Source organism: Notechis scutatus, chromosome 4, assembly GCF_049901735.1.
Source record: "Notechis scutatus isolate UNSWTSFEM ecotype Mainland chromosome 4, rNotScu1.2, whole genome shotgun sequence".
Lineage (NCBI taxonomy): Eukaryota > Metazoa > Chordata > Lepidosauria > Squamata > Elapidae > Notechis > Notechis scutatus.
Genome location: NC_142012.1, coordinates 24,783,427 through 24,799,817, shown reverse-complemented (window position 1 = coordinate 24,799,817; position 16,391 = coordinate 24,783,427). Strand labels below are relative to the sequence as shown.

The following is a 16,391-nucleotide window of genomic DNA, read 5'->3' as shown; positions in this document are numbered from 1 at the left end:
AGATGCTTGGCAATTGACTCATATTTATAATGATTGCAGGGTCTTAGGGTCAAGTGATCACCTATTGCGACCTTCTAATATGCAAAGTCAATGAGGAAGCCATATTCACTTAACAACCATGTTACTTTTCCTAACTACCAGTAGTCCTCGAGTTACAACCACAATTGAGCCCAACATTTATGTTGCTAAGTGAATTTTGCCCCATTTTACGACTTTTCTTGCCACAGTTGTTAAGTGAATCATTGCATTTGTTAAGTTGGTAACATGGTTGTTAAGTGAATCTGGCTTCCCCATTGACTTTGCATATTAGAAGATCACAAAAGCTGAACTTATGACCCCAGGACACTGCAACAGTCATAAATACGAAATGAATGAATTTTGATCATGTGACCATGGGGATGCTGCAACCGTCGAAGTGTGAAAAATGGTCATAAGTCACTTTTTTCAGTGCTGTTGTAACTTTGAATGGACACTAAATGAACTGTTGTAAGTCGGGGATGACCTGTACTACAATGATTCACGTAACAACTGTGGCAAGAAATGTTGTAAAATAGGGCAAAATTTACTTAATATCTGCCTCATTTAACAACAGAATTTTTGGGTTCAATTGTGGACATAAGCCGAGGACTACCTGTATATAAAATAATCCAGCAAAGCACTGAATATCATCTACCCCATTTCAGGTATAGAAAATGATCAAATAGAAGTTGAATATATTTGGTGCCTCCATTTTATCTGAATCCAGGAGAGTCTACATGACATAAAAATAGTTGTCTTCTACCACTCTCTGAAATCCATTGACCTCTGTCTAATGAAAGAGCTTAGCTGGGAGCATATAACATCATCGCTGGCTTGATTTGTTCCTAGTGAAATTAGGAACTCAATTGCTTAAGTGAGAAACTTCACACATATCCTTGGGAAATGTCAAGTTGACCATATCATTTCTGCTGGAATGGCAGGCCACAGCAGCTGGTCACCCTGGCAGTATCAAGAAGGCCCCACAGCTGTAAATGAAACTATTCCTGGGAATGTTGACTTTTTTGGCCCCAATTACCAAGAGTTTATGCCCTTGCAGTCTGGAAAAGAAATAGCATGAAATACTCATTAGGGGTTGCATCATTCTCTCCCACCCAAAGAACAAGAGCGTGAAAAATATTCTTTCATGTTTAGGGATCTATACTGTACATAGTAACGTCTTATTTACTTTATGTGTTCCATTCGTTGCTATGAAGTTTGATAAGGGAAACTAATTGCCTTATATCTGACAAGGTAATTTCTCACTTTCCTTATTTGAACTGTGCCTGGGAAATTCTTAGCTTTTTATACAAATCTAAATGTATGCTCAGAATTATCTATAATGAATAGACCTGCCTTGCTAAAATGATCCAGCGGTAAGTTTATGTAAATATGGATTTGTGTTGTCTTATTATTTTATGCAATTATTTTTAATCCCTATTATTATGCAGAATGAGGTGGATTCTCGTACACCAGGGGTGTCAAACTCATGTCGTCATGGCAGCTTCACAGAGGCATCACGTGATGTATTGGGACATTTTCCTCATTTGCTAAACCTGGCATGGGTGTGGCCAACATGGGACTCATCCGGCCCAAGGGGCGGGAATTTGGCAGCCCTGTTTTACACAATGAGAAGGACAATAAGAACAGCCTTCTCTGGCACCGTCCCTACAATGGAGGCACATCTGTACAGGTAGACCACAACTGAACCCAAAATTTATGTTTGCTAAGTGAGAAATTTGTGAGTTTTGCCCCATGTTACGACTTTTCTTACCACATTTGTGAAGTGAATCACCGCAAGCCTTACATCAGGAACACGATTGTTATGTGAATCTGGTTTCCCCATTGACTTTGCTCAGAGGGTCTCAAAAGGGGATCAGGTGACTCTGGGGCACTACAACCGTCATAAAGGTAAGCCAGTTGTCAAGCATCCAAATGTAAATCACGTGACTATGGGGGTGGGGGTGCTGCAATAGTCATAAGTGTGAAAAATGGTCATGAGTTGCCATTGTAACTTCAAAGAGTCACTAAATGAACTGTTGTGAGTCAAGGAATACCTGTATGTACCATATCAGTTGCCTGTACTCTATCAATTTGCCATCTGCCCTTAAATACAATACAATGGAGGAAACATTATCATAGGCTGTTTAGCTTGTTAGAAACCTTTTGTTGACTATAAAACCTGAGTAAATAGATCTCCAGGCCATCAAGGTATAACTTGCAGGGAATAATACTATAAATGTCAAGATAGTTTGACCCAACAAAACCTCTTGAGGCAGCCGTGCCGTACCCTAGAGAACCAAGTTACAACATATGAAAACCATAGCCCCAAAGTTGGCATTCTAATTGTTACAGAGTCCAAAAAACATCTACAGCTGTTGTTTCTCTTGCTGGCTACTGATAAGAAACGGCACAACTGGGAAGGGAACCAAATCGTAACAATTAAAACATGTTTTCAAAAATTAGAAATATGATTTTGAAAGTTATTGATATTCTGTCTATGATTTACATAGCTGTCCAATGTTTGGAAGGTGGCGTACATCAATATATCAAAACTGTAAAACAACATGGTAAATAAATAACCATACATCAACCATCAAAACAGCGGTTCAGTCCAGTTCTGGTGCACCGGTAGCACCGAAGATCAGCTGGCAAAAAAACAGTTAGGTCTGAGTTTCTCTGACGTTCTGCAGTTGGGCCCACCTGCCCGCCCCTGCTCCTAGGTCCTTTTTAACCTCTCAGGTGCGGTAGAGTGGATTGCTGTGCTAAACAGTGGAGAGGTGGAGTAGCTTAGTTTTTACTGTTTTAACACGTGCACAAAGAGCGTGTTTGTCGCACGCACGTGCACACGAGTGGTGTCACCTCCCTGCAGCCATGTCCACCAAGCCACACCCACAGAACCAGTGGTGGGAACTTTTGAATCCCACCACTGCATCAAAACACCAAACAGCTGGAGGTCACCAATTGTACAAACCACCTCTCAGAAAATAAGCTTATCCACCATTCTTGCCTGGTGCCTGGGATGGAGTAATGGAAAAGAATGAAGCTTTTTACACATTCCTCAAGGCTAAGAGATTCGGGGTCATCCAGATCCTGTGGGAGAAACTGTTCCAAAGGTGATATACTCTCAGTCAGGGGTGGGCTTCAAAAATTTTAGCTACAGGTTCTCTGCCCACTTGCTGGGTGGGCATGGCCATGGTGGGCGTGGCCTAGTCGGCTTCCTGCACCATGGTGGGGGGGAGCATTTTTGTCCTCCCCGGGCTCCAGAGGCTTTCCTCAAGCCTCCGGGAGGGCAAAAATGGCCTCCCCGGGCTCTGGAGGCTTTCTGGAAGCTGGAAATGGGCTCTTTTCCGGCCTTCCAAACTTCCAGGAGGCCCATTTTCCACCCTCCCTGAGCCTCCACATGTGCCTTGTACTTACCTGCATCCAAAAAGGGGCACGTGGGGATACCTGGGAATGGTGGGGTGGAGGGTGGGACAGGCAGGGGTGGGTGGGGCCAGTCAGGAGTGGGATTTGGGGGTTCTCCAAACTGTGCAGAATCTTAGCTAGAGGATCTCCCAAACTCCTGCAAACCCCCAGCAGCCCATCCCTGCTCTGAGTACATCAGAAATAAAAGGTATGCAGTCTTCTACTGAGCTTCAGAAAGCTAACTTAATTTTTTTTTTTATTAAAAGACATTAATACATTCTTAGGAGAAACCAGAATGTGGTATTTCTGTAATTTTAGCTCTGTTTTAAATGTCTGAATTCTTCTTTAGTATTCTACTTCTTTCACCCTATGTTATTTCAGTTTTCATTACTTTCTGAAATTCCAAATCTGTAATCTTCATAATGTGAACATGTAAAAATTTGGCCATTGAGCATAAGAAGGTAAAGGTAAATGTTTGCCCTGTCCAGTCATTTCCAACCCTAGGAGGCCATGCCCATCTCCATTTTTTAGCTGAGGAAGCCAGTGTGGTCCACATAGACATTTTTTTGGTCATGTAGCCAGCATGACCATAAGCCGATGCACACGGAACACTCTTACCTTCACAGCAAAGTGGTACCTGTTTATCCACTTGCATTTGCATGCTTTCAAACTGCTGGCTAGGCAGGAGCTGGGTCCAATAATGAGAGGTCATCCCATCACGCATCATTCAGGTCTTGAACTGGACTGTCAGTTTTCCAGTTGACAAGGTCAGCATATTTAACTGCTGAGACACCACAGCCTCTTGACTATAATAACGGCTGATAATGTCACTAGTTTTAGGATTAATCAGTTCATTCACATTCCTCAAGAACTGATACATTAAACACTACTATTTAGAATGGCTAAAGTGAAAATATTATAATCCGCAGCAATACATCATTGAATACCAGATAGTTCAGGGATGTCAACCTGGTGGCTCACGGGCTGGATATGTCACATACAGGCCACACCCACCCATCTCCGTAAAGGGGAAAAATTTCATGAAACATTATATAAAAGCAATGTGACGCTGCGAGTTTGACACCTGTGAGATAGATACTAAGACTAAATACTGGGGGAGAACCATTGTACTGTGGCCTAGATTCTTTGAAAAAAGATACTACTTGCTTTAACCTTTCAAACTCTCCTTTGATCGTTCTTAATATTCTCTTCTAATCTTAATGGATAAGTCCAAAATATGTTCCTCTGGCTCACCTATACAGAATAGAATAGAATAGAATAGAATAGAATAGAATAGAATAGAATAGAATAGAATAGAATAGAATAGAATAGAATAATGAATGGAATGGAATGGACGGGACGGGACGGGACGGACGGGATGGAATAGAATAAACAGAGTTGGAATGGACCTTGGAGGTCTTCTAGTCCAGTGATCCCCAACCTTTTTTACGCCGTGCCCGGTACCAGCATCAGCTGGGCGCCGCGCCGGTACGCATCAGCTGGGCGCCGCCATCTTTTTGATGAAAAGTGCTTCCGGTGACCTCACCAGAAGCACTTTTCATCAAAGTTTCTACCGAAAGCTCACTGGAACGCTGCGCCGCCATCTTTTTATGAAAACGTGCTTCCGGTGAGCTTTCTATCCTGAAAAGCTCACCAGAAGCGCTGGCGCCGCATCTTTTTGATGAAAATGTGCTTCCGGTGAGCTTTCTACCGGAAAAGCTCACCGGAGCACTTTTCATCAAAAAGATGGCGGCGCCCAGCAAGCAGCGGCCCGGTAGGACTTGTTCCGCGGACCGGTACCAGTCCATGGACCGGTGGTTGGGGACCCCTGTTCTAGTCCAACCCTCTGCTTAGGCAGGAAACCATATACCATTTCAATATATAAGGTTAGTTTTTTTGTTCCAAATCTTACTTATGCATATTCATCATTAGCTTAAACTCATACCATGGGTTGAGAAATAAATGATTTGAGTGGATTTTAGATGTGACTTATTCCAGGTGTAGTTACTGACTTACTTTGGTTAGCTGCATATATATAGCTTAGGGTTGATTAACCACAATTACACCTTGACATTATAAATATTTATGTGCATTCTCCAAATTGAATCTCATATTTTTAATCATACAACCTCTTAACCACAATACAAAATGACACTAATGCATCAACCTAATTGAAATGGCTTATCCTGGGTTGTGCCCCATTGTATCTTTGCACTCGTGCATAACTCAGGAGTTTGAGTTTAATTAAACAAAATATTAATAAGTACTTTGCACTGAACAATATATAATTGAAAGAAACATGGAGAGTAACATGGAAGGAAAAATACGGATTTTACATAAATCATTTTTTAAATAGCGAAGTGTTAATCAAGAAGAAACTATACATTGATAAGTGCCTTAGGAATAATCAAGTGTCAAATGTTTGTGTAGAAGCATTTTCCCTTCCTCATCACATATGAGTTTAATTTCTATCATTTACAGTATTTGTCATCCATGATTTGTGATTGTCATTGATCTAGTATTGGGTCTCAGCTCTTTTGCTTCTATCTAAAGTGAAGGTTCTAGGTCACAGTACTTCTGCTGACTCTAGGTTCTGTAGATTACTAATCTACAGAACCGACAGTTAGTAGAAGTACTCTGACCTAGAACCTTCACTTTTGAAGGTCATCTGCGAATCCATACTTGACCTGGAACAAAGTAATTGTCTTTCAGACTCATCAGTGTGTCGGTGAGTCCAGATCTCCACATTTGCTCCCATGGAATGTGGTCTAAAAGAAAGAGTTTCAAATTTGAAATAAGTCTCTTTTGCAAGTTCATCTTCCTTGATCAACTTTGGTTTCCTGTGAAGCATCACAACTTTATACAGTAAGAAAAAAATGAGGGGTATCGCTACTGCACAGGCTATCCCACTAGCTACTAGCAAAATGGAAATAGGAGATTTATCTTCCACACTAATTCCATCCGTGGAGAAAATGATGCACTGGTCTTTGGTGGGAAGCATCTCTATGGGGCAGACGCAGGCCATATACTTTGTGCTAGGCTCCAAACCATCTATTGTCACTTTTTTTTGTGTGGGATCTGGATTTAGTGACACCATATCTTTTTCTCCATACTTGGAATACAGTACAGTCAAAGCAGAGCTATTAGAGACATCAATATTTTTCCACATTAAGGTCACTCTTTCACTGGTTTCAGGAATTACTCTTAGGTTTTTCAGAGTAACATTTTGTTCGTCTCCTGAGTCTACACTGAGTGATGTATCCAATTGCTTTTTCCTTCCATTAACAACTGTGTTCCTGTTCTTTTTGTCCTTGGGCATGGGCTCAGGTTGTTTTGTGTCAGTTCCTCTTTCAGTTGTGAATTTTTCAGTGGTAGCCATAGTTGTAGGCGGAGAGGTGGTTGTGGACGCTATTGTAGAAGAAAGCGTTGCATTGAAAAATTCTGATTTGACATCTTCTTGGGTAATATTTGCTTGCTCTGTTCCTGTCTTCTTGCCATACTTTGGGGAAGGTTCTGTTGTGGTAACAACACCAATAACAGTGACAGTAACAAAAGCTTCTGCCATTCCAGCGAAATTTTTGGCCTTGCATCTGTAGTCTCCTGCATCTTTGTAGGAAATACCTGTCAGACTAATAATGGACCATCTTTCGCCTTCCCCTGGACTTTCTTGAATAACTGGGAAAGAAAGAAATACAATATAAATGGCAGTCAAATATATATATTATTTATAAATGAATGAATCTGAATACAAAGAAGCTACAGCATTAGGAGGCTAGGAGACAAAGATTTCAAAGGAGAAGCATTATTTTTAATTTGACTGCAACAATTAGCCACACAATCTGTTAAAAATACCACTTTAAACAGGAATTACTCTTAAGTTATTCTTAGGTTATTCTTCTAGTCTTACATTAACTTGGCACAATTAAATTGGCATATTTTAGAAAAAGCACCTCTCCTTTTCTCTCAAAGATAGAAGTGCTTCTTCTCTGATATTGCTAACTTTTCAAGATAATTTTTTTAGATCTTGCCTTTTAAAAATATAATTCAGCGCAGCAGTCATATCTATTTCTCCTATTTCCTATTTTCCTGACAAGATGTCTATGAGGTGGCTAGGGCTCAGGGACAATAACTAGTTCAAGGTCACCTAATTGGTTTTCATGCCTAAAGGAAGCCTAGAACACACAGCAGATGGAAACAAATGATATCTTGGTTTTTTATTAGAATTCAGAGATACAGCTTAGCAAAGAAGATACCTGGAAATAAAGAATTTTCAGCTCAGGAATTAGTTTGGGTACTAAAACTGAAGTTAGATCCTTCTATTAAAATATATATATTCTGGTTTTTAGTTGCTTTTATAATTTATAAAATTGTACTTTATAAATATAATTTATGGAGATGGGTGGTGAATATCCATTCATACCAACTGTTAGCAAGTCAAAACCTTTTCCCAATTTTTGCCAAAAATGCACAGCTCTATCAGTGTATCCAGATGTATCCCCTATCCTGCACCTGGCAGTGCACCTCAGATCCAAAGCCCAAGGTTGTATAGAACTTCCAAGTAATCAACTAGAGGGCAGTGAATGATAGCATCCCTCTCTTCCTTTCATTTGCTTTATTTCTTTTATTTCTATGGCTCATAAAAATAGATTTCCCTCCCATTCATTGAAAATCATCATATTCAAATCTAGCATACCATGCATTAAGTTCAGACTTCATTTGGAAAAGACCACTGTAAAACGAGAAGGGGGTTACATTTTGTTTTCTTTGCAAGAACTGGTTGGAGATAAAGCCAAAAAAGCTATTATACCCCTCTTTGAAGATGAAAACCAATTTTAGAATTCTTTGTAAAATGTGATGCTATGTTGCAAGCTAGAAGAAAAGGTAATAACAGTATATACTTCAGGATGTGTATCAGTCCAGGTCCAGTCTAGCATTCCTATAAATTATTTCTTAAAAATACAAACATCTTCTATAGAGGTCCTTAGCATATAATTCTATGCAGGATCTTCTTCTCTAAATGCATATGTTTGGGAATGTAATTTCCATAAACACAGACAGATATTTACATATTTTTAAGAAGACAAATGTTTTGTAACAGGGTATTTGAATGTCATAGCCATCTGTGCCAAGACAGATTTTATTTTCCCATCATGCCATGGTACTTGATAAGATCTATGTATGTCTCTATCTTTATCTCTCTCTTTATCTCAAGAGAGAGAGAAGGGGGTATTATTTTATATCTCTAGAAGTAGAAAAAAATTATTACCAAAAATCAGTTTTATGAAGCAAATTAATAGAGCTGTGATTCAGCAGTGCAGATGGTACTGCATAATTGAATTTTGAAAATGTAAATATATTGAAGAAAGACACCAGAAATCAAAATCCTGCTAGAGCCCATGGGAAGAGGTCTACGAGAATAACATCCAATCTTTAGGACCTTTTTTGTTAGGAACAAGCAGGATTGTCACACGATGTGGCAAATAGAAATCTTCAAAGGTCTATCAGAGATACTCCAGTGGATTCTTCCTTGAGCTGGAATTGGACTATATTATTTCTATGCTCTCTTCCAGCTCTGTGATTCTAGGGATAATCAAAAGCCTTGTCACAAATATTCAATTCATTCTTGCTGCAATTGCTGAGTTTAGTTTATTGAGTTTTGTTTATTGATTAGACCATAGGCCATATCAAAGTGCAGAGTTCTAAACTTGAGCAAAATGGTTTGGTTGAGATCAGCATATGTGGGACCAATTGGGTAGATTGTAGGACTAATACTGAAATATAATTTTATTTTATTTACTTATATATTATATTACTGTATTATGTTCCAATTTCATTTTAAATTTTATTATATTCTAATTTTATTATAAATTGTACTTTATTCCAATCTCATTTTAAATTATTTTTATCGGATTTTAGTAATAATTTGTGTTTGGAACTCTGCACTTTGAGATGGCCTATGGGCTAATCAATAAACTAAACTCATATAATTTGCATTGACTGAAAAATGTTAGGATCAATAGAAAACATTTACACCTTCCCATTTCTAGGCAAATAAGAGCTAACTCCTATTTAACTCATATTTGAACACAATGTACCACTATTAATCTCAAAAACCAATTCAAAAATATAAGGTCCAATTCAATCAAAGTTATGGTAAAGTCTGTAAAGTATGTAAAGTCTGGCAAATTGGACAATACTGCAACTCAGTTCATGCATGGCTGTAGAATAAAGGATGATTGTACATTCTTATAGATTGTATACATTTCTATTTTTATTTATGCTGAAGGACATTTAACACTACTATTTCAATTTTTAAAAAAATATATCCTTGACAGAATTTCATACAGAAAATTGTGTGGTTTGAAAATACATTACAACTTGGCTTCTAGATTTTCATCAGAATATCATGTAGCCTTCTTTTCAAATGTTTTTACTCAAGTGAAAAGAAACTGTTTTCTAAAGGTTTTTCAATTTCTAAAACTCAGTACAGTATATTGATTAAATGTGTATTTTTATTTCTATGAGTAAATTTAAAGCAGCAGTCTTTTCCCCCATTTCAATTCATAAGCAGAGAACTGAACCTCTGAAACATTAAACCATCATTTGAACACATCTTGGTATTTCTCAGCAGGGTGAATTTTTAAATTCGCTGTACCTGTATAGTCCACTGGTCTGTTATTTGATCTAAGCCAGGTGAGTTGTGGCGTGGGATATCCAGTGGCATCACAGCGTAAAAGCACATTGCTTCCTAGAGGTGATGTAATCTTTGTAGCTGAAGTCATTACTGATGGCTTCAAACACTGTTCCAATTCTGCTCTTTGAAACAAGATCCCAGCCAAGCTTTCAGGCCCATTGCAAGCCACAAAAGGGTCCAGGAGTATAAGAGCACTATTCCCAGTTTTGGAAAATTCAATCAGCTTGGAAATACGACAATCACAGTACCATGGATTGTCCTGCAGACCTTAACAGGGAAAAATAATTAGCCATAATACTGTCAGCAAACGTACAATTAGATTAGCATAGTATAAGACATTTGGATTTCCTTTCTCAGTTTCCAGCTTGAGGTAAATGATTTGGCAAATTATGGGACATAAATAGTACATCTATTTCTCTCTGATAAATCTAGTGTTAGAAATGTATTCAAGATGTGTGCTAAATGCGTGAAATTGCAAGCAGCTAGCCTTCTTCTAAATACGTGTTGTGATTGTTGTAACATTTTGAGGAGCTAAGAAAGAAAATTCTAGCTTACTATTTTTTAACATAAACAGCACCTGTTCTGAACTAATTTTTTTTGTTACCTATGGTGTCTGTGAAAGTCTTTCCCAAAAGTGTGTGTGTGTGTGTGTGTGTGTAGATGAGAGAGACAGACAGACAGACAAAGACAGAGGGAGGGAGGGCAGGCAGATAGATAGTGGACAGACAGATATAGATATGATATAGCTATATATACACACACACTCTCACACACATGAGTGATAAGCAAGAAATATTAAGATTATAATATTCAACTGTGTTTTTAAAAAAATACTAGAAAAACATACTTCTACAATTACAAAATTAATCTTATAAAGGTGCTCTACTACAAGCAAAGATTGTGAAAATGGAATCATGCATAGCTATATTGACGGAAGGCATGAAAATTGAAATGTTATATTAGGAGATGTTGTCAATTACTATGTTTCAAATTAATTTTTAAAAATTAAAAAATTATTAGGCTATGGTTGAATAAATGTTCTCCCTACCCTAGTTGAATTAAGAATTCCTTATCAGTAGTGATTCCTTACCAGCTGTTAAGGATAACATATCCTATATAGCACAAGTCTACAAAGACGACTAGTTCAATCTTGAATATACCAATTCAGCACATTAAATTCTGCTCCACTAGGAAATATGGCAGACTGCACTTAACTTGCTGAAGCTTTCAACAAACCAATGTGCTGATCAAAATGGGTTAACTAATGTTATTACTGAATGTCAATGAAATGCCAAACTCGGTTGTACATCCAAGCCATCAACAAAACAATTGTTCAGTATGAGAATAATAGTTGGTCAGCTACTGCAGGGGTGTCAAACTCAATGTTATGTTGTTGTCACGTGACATATTGTGACTTCTTCCTCCTTTTCTAAACCAGAGATTGGCGTGGCCAGCACATGACGCATACAGCCCACAGGCCACGAGTTTGACACGCCTGAGCTACTGTGAAGCTGATTAATCACAGTATTTGAGTTCATACTATGGACTAATTCAGAATTCTCTCAGAAGACACAATTCAAAGAAAGAAATCAAAGTGTTCATGCTTACCTAATATGATCCTGTGCACCAGGGAATCTGTATTCCTGAGTACTTTTGTTTCAGAAGAAGGCAGCCAGATATCCATGAGGTCTGAGGGCAAGGTGGTCAGTTTGTTACTAGATATATCTAAGTAAGTGAGATTTCTCAGGTATCTGCCAGCCTCAAGTGGAATACTGGTCATTTTGTTATTGTGTAAATCCAGAGTTCGTAGATTGGACATTTCAGCCAATGACTGCCAAGGGAAACGCAACAACAAATTGCCATCCAGACGCAATTCATGTAGCTGCTTTAAGTTATAAAAGCTTCTGCTATCAATGTTGGTGATAGAATTGTAAGTAAGCCATAGATATTTGAGGTCCACCAGGTAATAAAAAGCATCAGCTGGAATTTTTCTTATGACTGTCTTTTCTACCCGGAGTTTTACAGAGTCCACAGGAATATTCATAGGGATTTCAAACATATCCGGATCATTACAAAGCACAGTTCTAATAAAAAACAAAAAGCAAAGAGAAGTGGCTACGGTCATATAGGTTTTCACAATGTATTTTAAAAAATAAACTGCGGTCCCACTAACAAATCAATCCAGCTGTGTTCACTAGAATTAGAAGAACTTTATTGTCATTGTACAAGTACAACAAAACTGTGGATGCACCCCAGCAACTGTTCGCAATACAATAAAACCAAAGCACTTAGAAATGAAGATAAGAAAGATAGAGTACCCATGTCTCCATTTGCAACTTGAGAGTACAATATCTACGAATATACACAAAATATACATCCAACATTGACTGTAAGGCTTAGCCGAGTATAATACACAAGAGATGGATTGTACTTTAATCTGTTATTATACATCTAAATGGGGTATTTAGATTTCACATCTTTTCACATCTTAATGAGGTAGTGACTTCGTGTTTATTTGCGGTTCGGATGGCCCAGGGAAAGAAATTATTTGTTAGTCTAGTGGTGTGGGATTTTATTGACATAAAACGCCGTCCAGACGGCAGCAGGTCAAAAAGATAATTGCAAGGGTATGAGGGGTCTTCTATAATGGCCTTGATTCTGCTTTGGCAGTGGGACCTGGCTAAGTCTTCCAGGGAGGGCAGAGGGCAACCAATGATCTTTTGAGTTGTGTTTATCACCCTCTGTACAGTTTTCCTGTCCTCACCTGTGGAGCCTGCATACCACACACCTAGACAATATGTCAGAGTGCTCTTCACAGAGGCTTTATAGAAAGCCAGCAACAGCTTCTTACCCAGATTGTTCTTCCTGAGAACCCACAGGAAGTGCAGCCGCTGCTGCGCCTTCTTCACTATGGCCTTGGTGTTAGGGGACCAGGAGATATCAGCTGAAATATGGATGCCAAGGAATCTGATCGTAGGGACAATTTCCACTCGTTCTCCATTTATGATGAGTGGGGCATGGTTCTGTCCATGTCTCCTGAAGTCCATAATCAGTTCTTTGGTTTTATGGACATTCAGTGACAGATTGTTCTGTGAAAACCAGATAGACAGGTTCTCTACTTCTACCCTATATGCCATCTCATCCTCTCCGGAGATGAGACCAATCACGGTCATATCGTCCACAAACTTTATGATGGTGTTTGTTGCGTGGCTTGGTGAGCAGTCAAAGGTGTACAAGGCATATAGCAGGGGGCTCAAGACACAACCCTGGGGGGAACCAGTACTGAGTGTAATAGTGGAAGAAAGGTGGGGGGCAAGTCTAACAGACTGTGGTCTGTTTGTCAAAAAGTTCTTAATCCAGGAGCACGTGGGGGTGGGGACCTGCAGATTATACAGTTTGGTTACTAGTATATCTGGGATGATAGTGTTAAACGCAGAGCTGTAGTCCACAAAGAGCATCCTCACATAGCTCTGTTTGTTCTCCAAATGACTCAGCGCTCTATGAAGTGTGATGGCCACAGCATGCTCTGTAGATCGGTTTGCTCTATAAGCAAACTGATGTTGATCAAAGGAGAGCGGGAGGCAGTCTCTGATGTGCTGTGAAACTAGTCGCTCAAAAACCTTCATAATGGAGCTTGTTAACTCCATGGGCCTATAATCATTGAGAGTGTTTATATTTGTTATTTTGGGAATGGAGATGATGGTTTCAGCCTTTAGGCATTGTTGGATGATGGCATGTGTTAAAGATAGATTGAACAGCTCTGTAAGTATTTCTGCCAACTGGTCAGCACACACTGCACCAGGAATGCCATCAGGCCCAGCAGCTTTCCTGGGATTTACTGCTCTCAGTATTTTTCTCACCTCATGCACCTGAAGGGAAAGAGGTGCAGCGTCGTGGTCCTCGTGAGGCAGTATATCCAGATTCTTGGTGGTCTCAAAGCGTCGAAAAAGCTGTTTAGCTGTTTAGCTCCTCTGCCAGAGTGCTACTGCTCTCGCTGTTTGTTGGGTCCTGGCCTTTATAGTTGGTCAGGGCCTGTATCCCCCTCCACATTTGCCATGGGTCACTGTCAGTAAAGTGGCCCTCAACCTTCCTCCTATACATCTCCTTAGCATGTTTGATGCCCCTTCTCAGCTCAGCTCTGGCAGTGCTGTACTGTGAGGTGTCACCTGCTCTGAAAGCCAGGTCACGGGCCCTGATCAGAGTCTGGACTTCGCTGGTCATCCAGGGTTTCCTGTTTGGGAAGGCTCTTTTGGATAAACCTTCTTTCAAATAGAGTAGAGTAGAGTAGAGTAGAGTAGAGTAGAGTAGAGTAGAGTAGAGTAGAGTAGAGTAGAATAGAATAGAATAGAATAGAATAGAATAGAATAGAATAGAATAGAATAGAATAGAATAGAATAGAATAGAATAGAATAGAATTCTTTATTGGCCAAGTGTGACACACAAGGAATTTGTTTTCGGTGCATAAGCCCTCAGTGTATATAAAAAATACATTCATCAAGAATCATAAGATACAACACTTAGTGATAGTCATAGGATAGTAAATAAACAATCAAATCATACTAGGAAACTAAATAAACAATATAAATCATAAAGATACAAGCAACAAGGTTATAGTCAAAAGTAGGAGGAGGTAGGTAATAGGAAGGATGAGAAGAATAATAGTAATACAGTCTTAGTAAATAGTTTGACAGTGTTGTAGGACTTAGTTGTTTAGCAGAGTGATGGCATGGTGGGAATGTATGTCCAAATATGTTTTATATAGTCATGAAAAGTAACTGTTTTGTCTACTGAATTTTGTTCTGTAACACGATAATTTTAAAAGGGTTGTTTCTTTTCAGTAGCAGGAATAAGGTATCATCCGCATCAAATACCTTTCATGTATCCATATATAATTTACTTGAAATGTATGGTAAATAAATGGGGCCTTAAATTATTAAGAAAATTAATGCACATGTAAGAATTGTACCACTTCAGGATTAAGCATAGTGAAATAAAATATGACAGCCTGAATGAAGAAGTGACAGAATAAAGGACAATTCTCAAATAAAAGTGGACTTAAAATATACTTCACCCAGATATTATTACATTGAATTATTCCTAAGCTCTCCTTCAAAGAACTTGGGATGATGGCATTCAGATATATTTCCCTCTCCCGGCACATCATTACAACCCTTTAAACAGGTTAAATCGATAGATATGATTATTGCTAAGTCGTCAAAGGAATTACCTCCTCATTTCTAATCTGATACTATCTCAAACAGAAAACATGACATTTTTGTAAAATACTTCTGTTGTTGCTTTATAAAGGAGAATCCTTCATTGTATTATTTTAAATATAGCATATGTCAAAACTTATTTTCATTTTAAATTACATGAGCATGTAACATCAGTACTATGAAGAAACTTGCTTATTATCTCTCATATTGGGCATGTGAAGGAATTAATAAGGCTTGTAAGCTTATTGCCCTACTCACTTTGAATCATTTTGTTTATTATCCATTAGAATTTCAGTTTCCACACACCCCAGTGTGTGTATGAGCATATGTGTAGTTGTGTGTACCTCTAGCCAACTAGTTTCACCCAATTTGATGGGATACATAATCCATGATTACACCAGATTTTAAAACAGTCTTCCAAAGATACAAATCTCTCCTTAAAATTTCATTAACATTTTTTGTTGTTATTTGATAAGGATAGGAATCTTAGAAGTATAACACCTACTTGGAAAATCAAGGGGAAAAAAATACCTTGTTCTGGTTCCATCACTCATGCCATGGTAAATGCAGCTGCATTGAGAAGGGCAGAAACTATCCACTTCTTCCAAAATGCTGATCGTGACACAAATAGCAGCGAACAGATACATGGTTTCTTTCCAAAATGGTAGGTAAATCCAAAATCGAAGATCTTTTATTCCTAGACAAATCAATCTTGGATGCCAAACTTGTGCGTGTAGCTTCCATTTAGTCAGAGGAGATTACCCTGGATTATCTGAGATCTGCAATTACTTAACCTTTAAAGGTACTCTGCAAATGCTCGTTTGACATCACTAGTTCTTTATTGTGTCAAAGGGGGAATGCATTATTAGTAAAATTATATCCATTTTGAAAACAAGACTGCTAGAAAAAAGAAGTTAGACACTACAATTTGTAAAAATTGCTAGTGTAATTTGAAATTAACACCAACATAGTGAGTATGATTATTGCTCTAAAATCCCAGTTCTATTGTTTGAATAACTACACTGTGCTAAGATCACTATAATGCAGGAAAGGCTTGG

General features: G+C 38.6%; 1 protein-coding gene across 2 annotated transcripts; it reads right to left on the bottom strand.

The window, feature by feature from the left end:
• Window positions 1–5,524: 5,524 nt before the first annotated feature.
• LRIT3 (leucine rich repeat, Ig-like and transmembrane domains 3) lies at window positions 5,525–16,085 on the bottom strand. Of its 2 annotated transcripts, XM_026668618.2 has the most exons (4): window positions 15,865–16,085; window positions 11,726–12,201; window positions 10,079–10,384; window positions 5,525–7,098 (listed from the first exon to the last, which is right to left on the bottom strand). In XM_026668618.2, the coding sequence occupies exons 1-4, from the start codon at window positions 15,978–15,980 to the stop codon at window positions 6,047–6,049; spliced, it is 1,950 nt and encodes a 649-aa protein (XP_026524403.1). In that variant the 5' UTR covers window positions 15,981–16,085; the 3' UTR covers window positions 5,525–6,046. The 2 variants fall into 2 exon arrangements, with proteins under 2 accessions (XP_026524403.1, XP_087819081.1); XM_087962955.1 differs by lacking the exon at window positions 10,079–10,384.
• Between the last annotated feature and the right edge of the window lie 306 nt (window positions 16,086–16,391).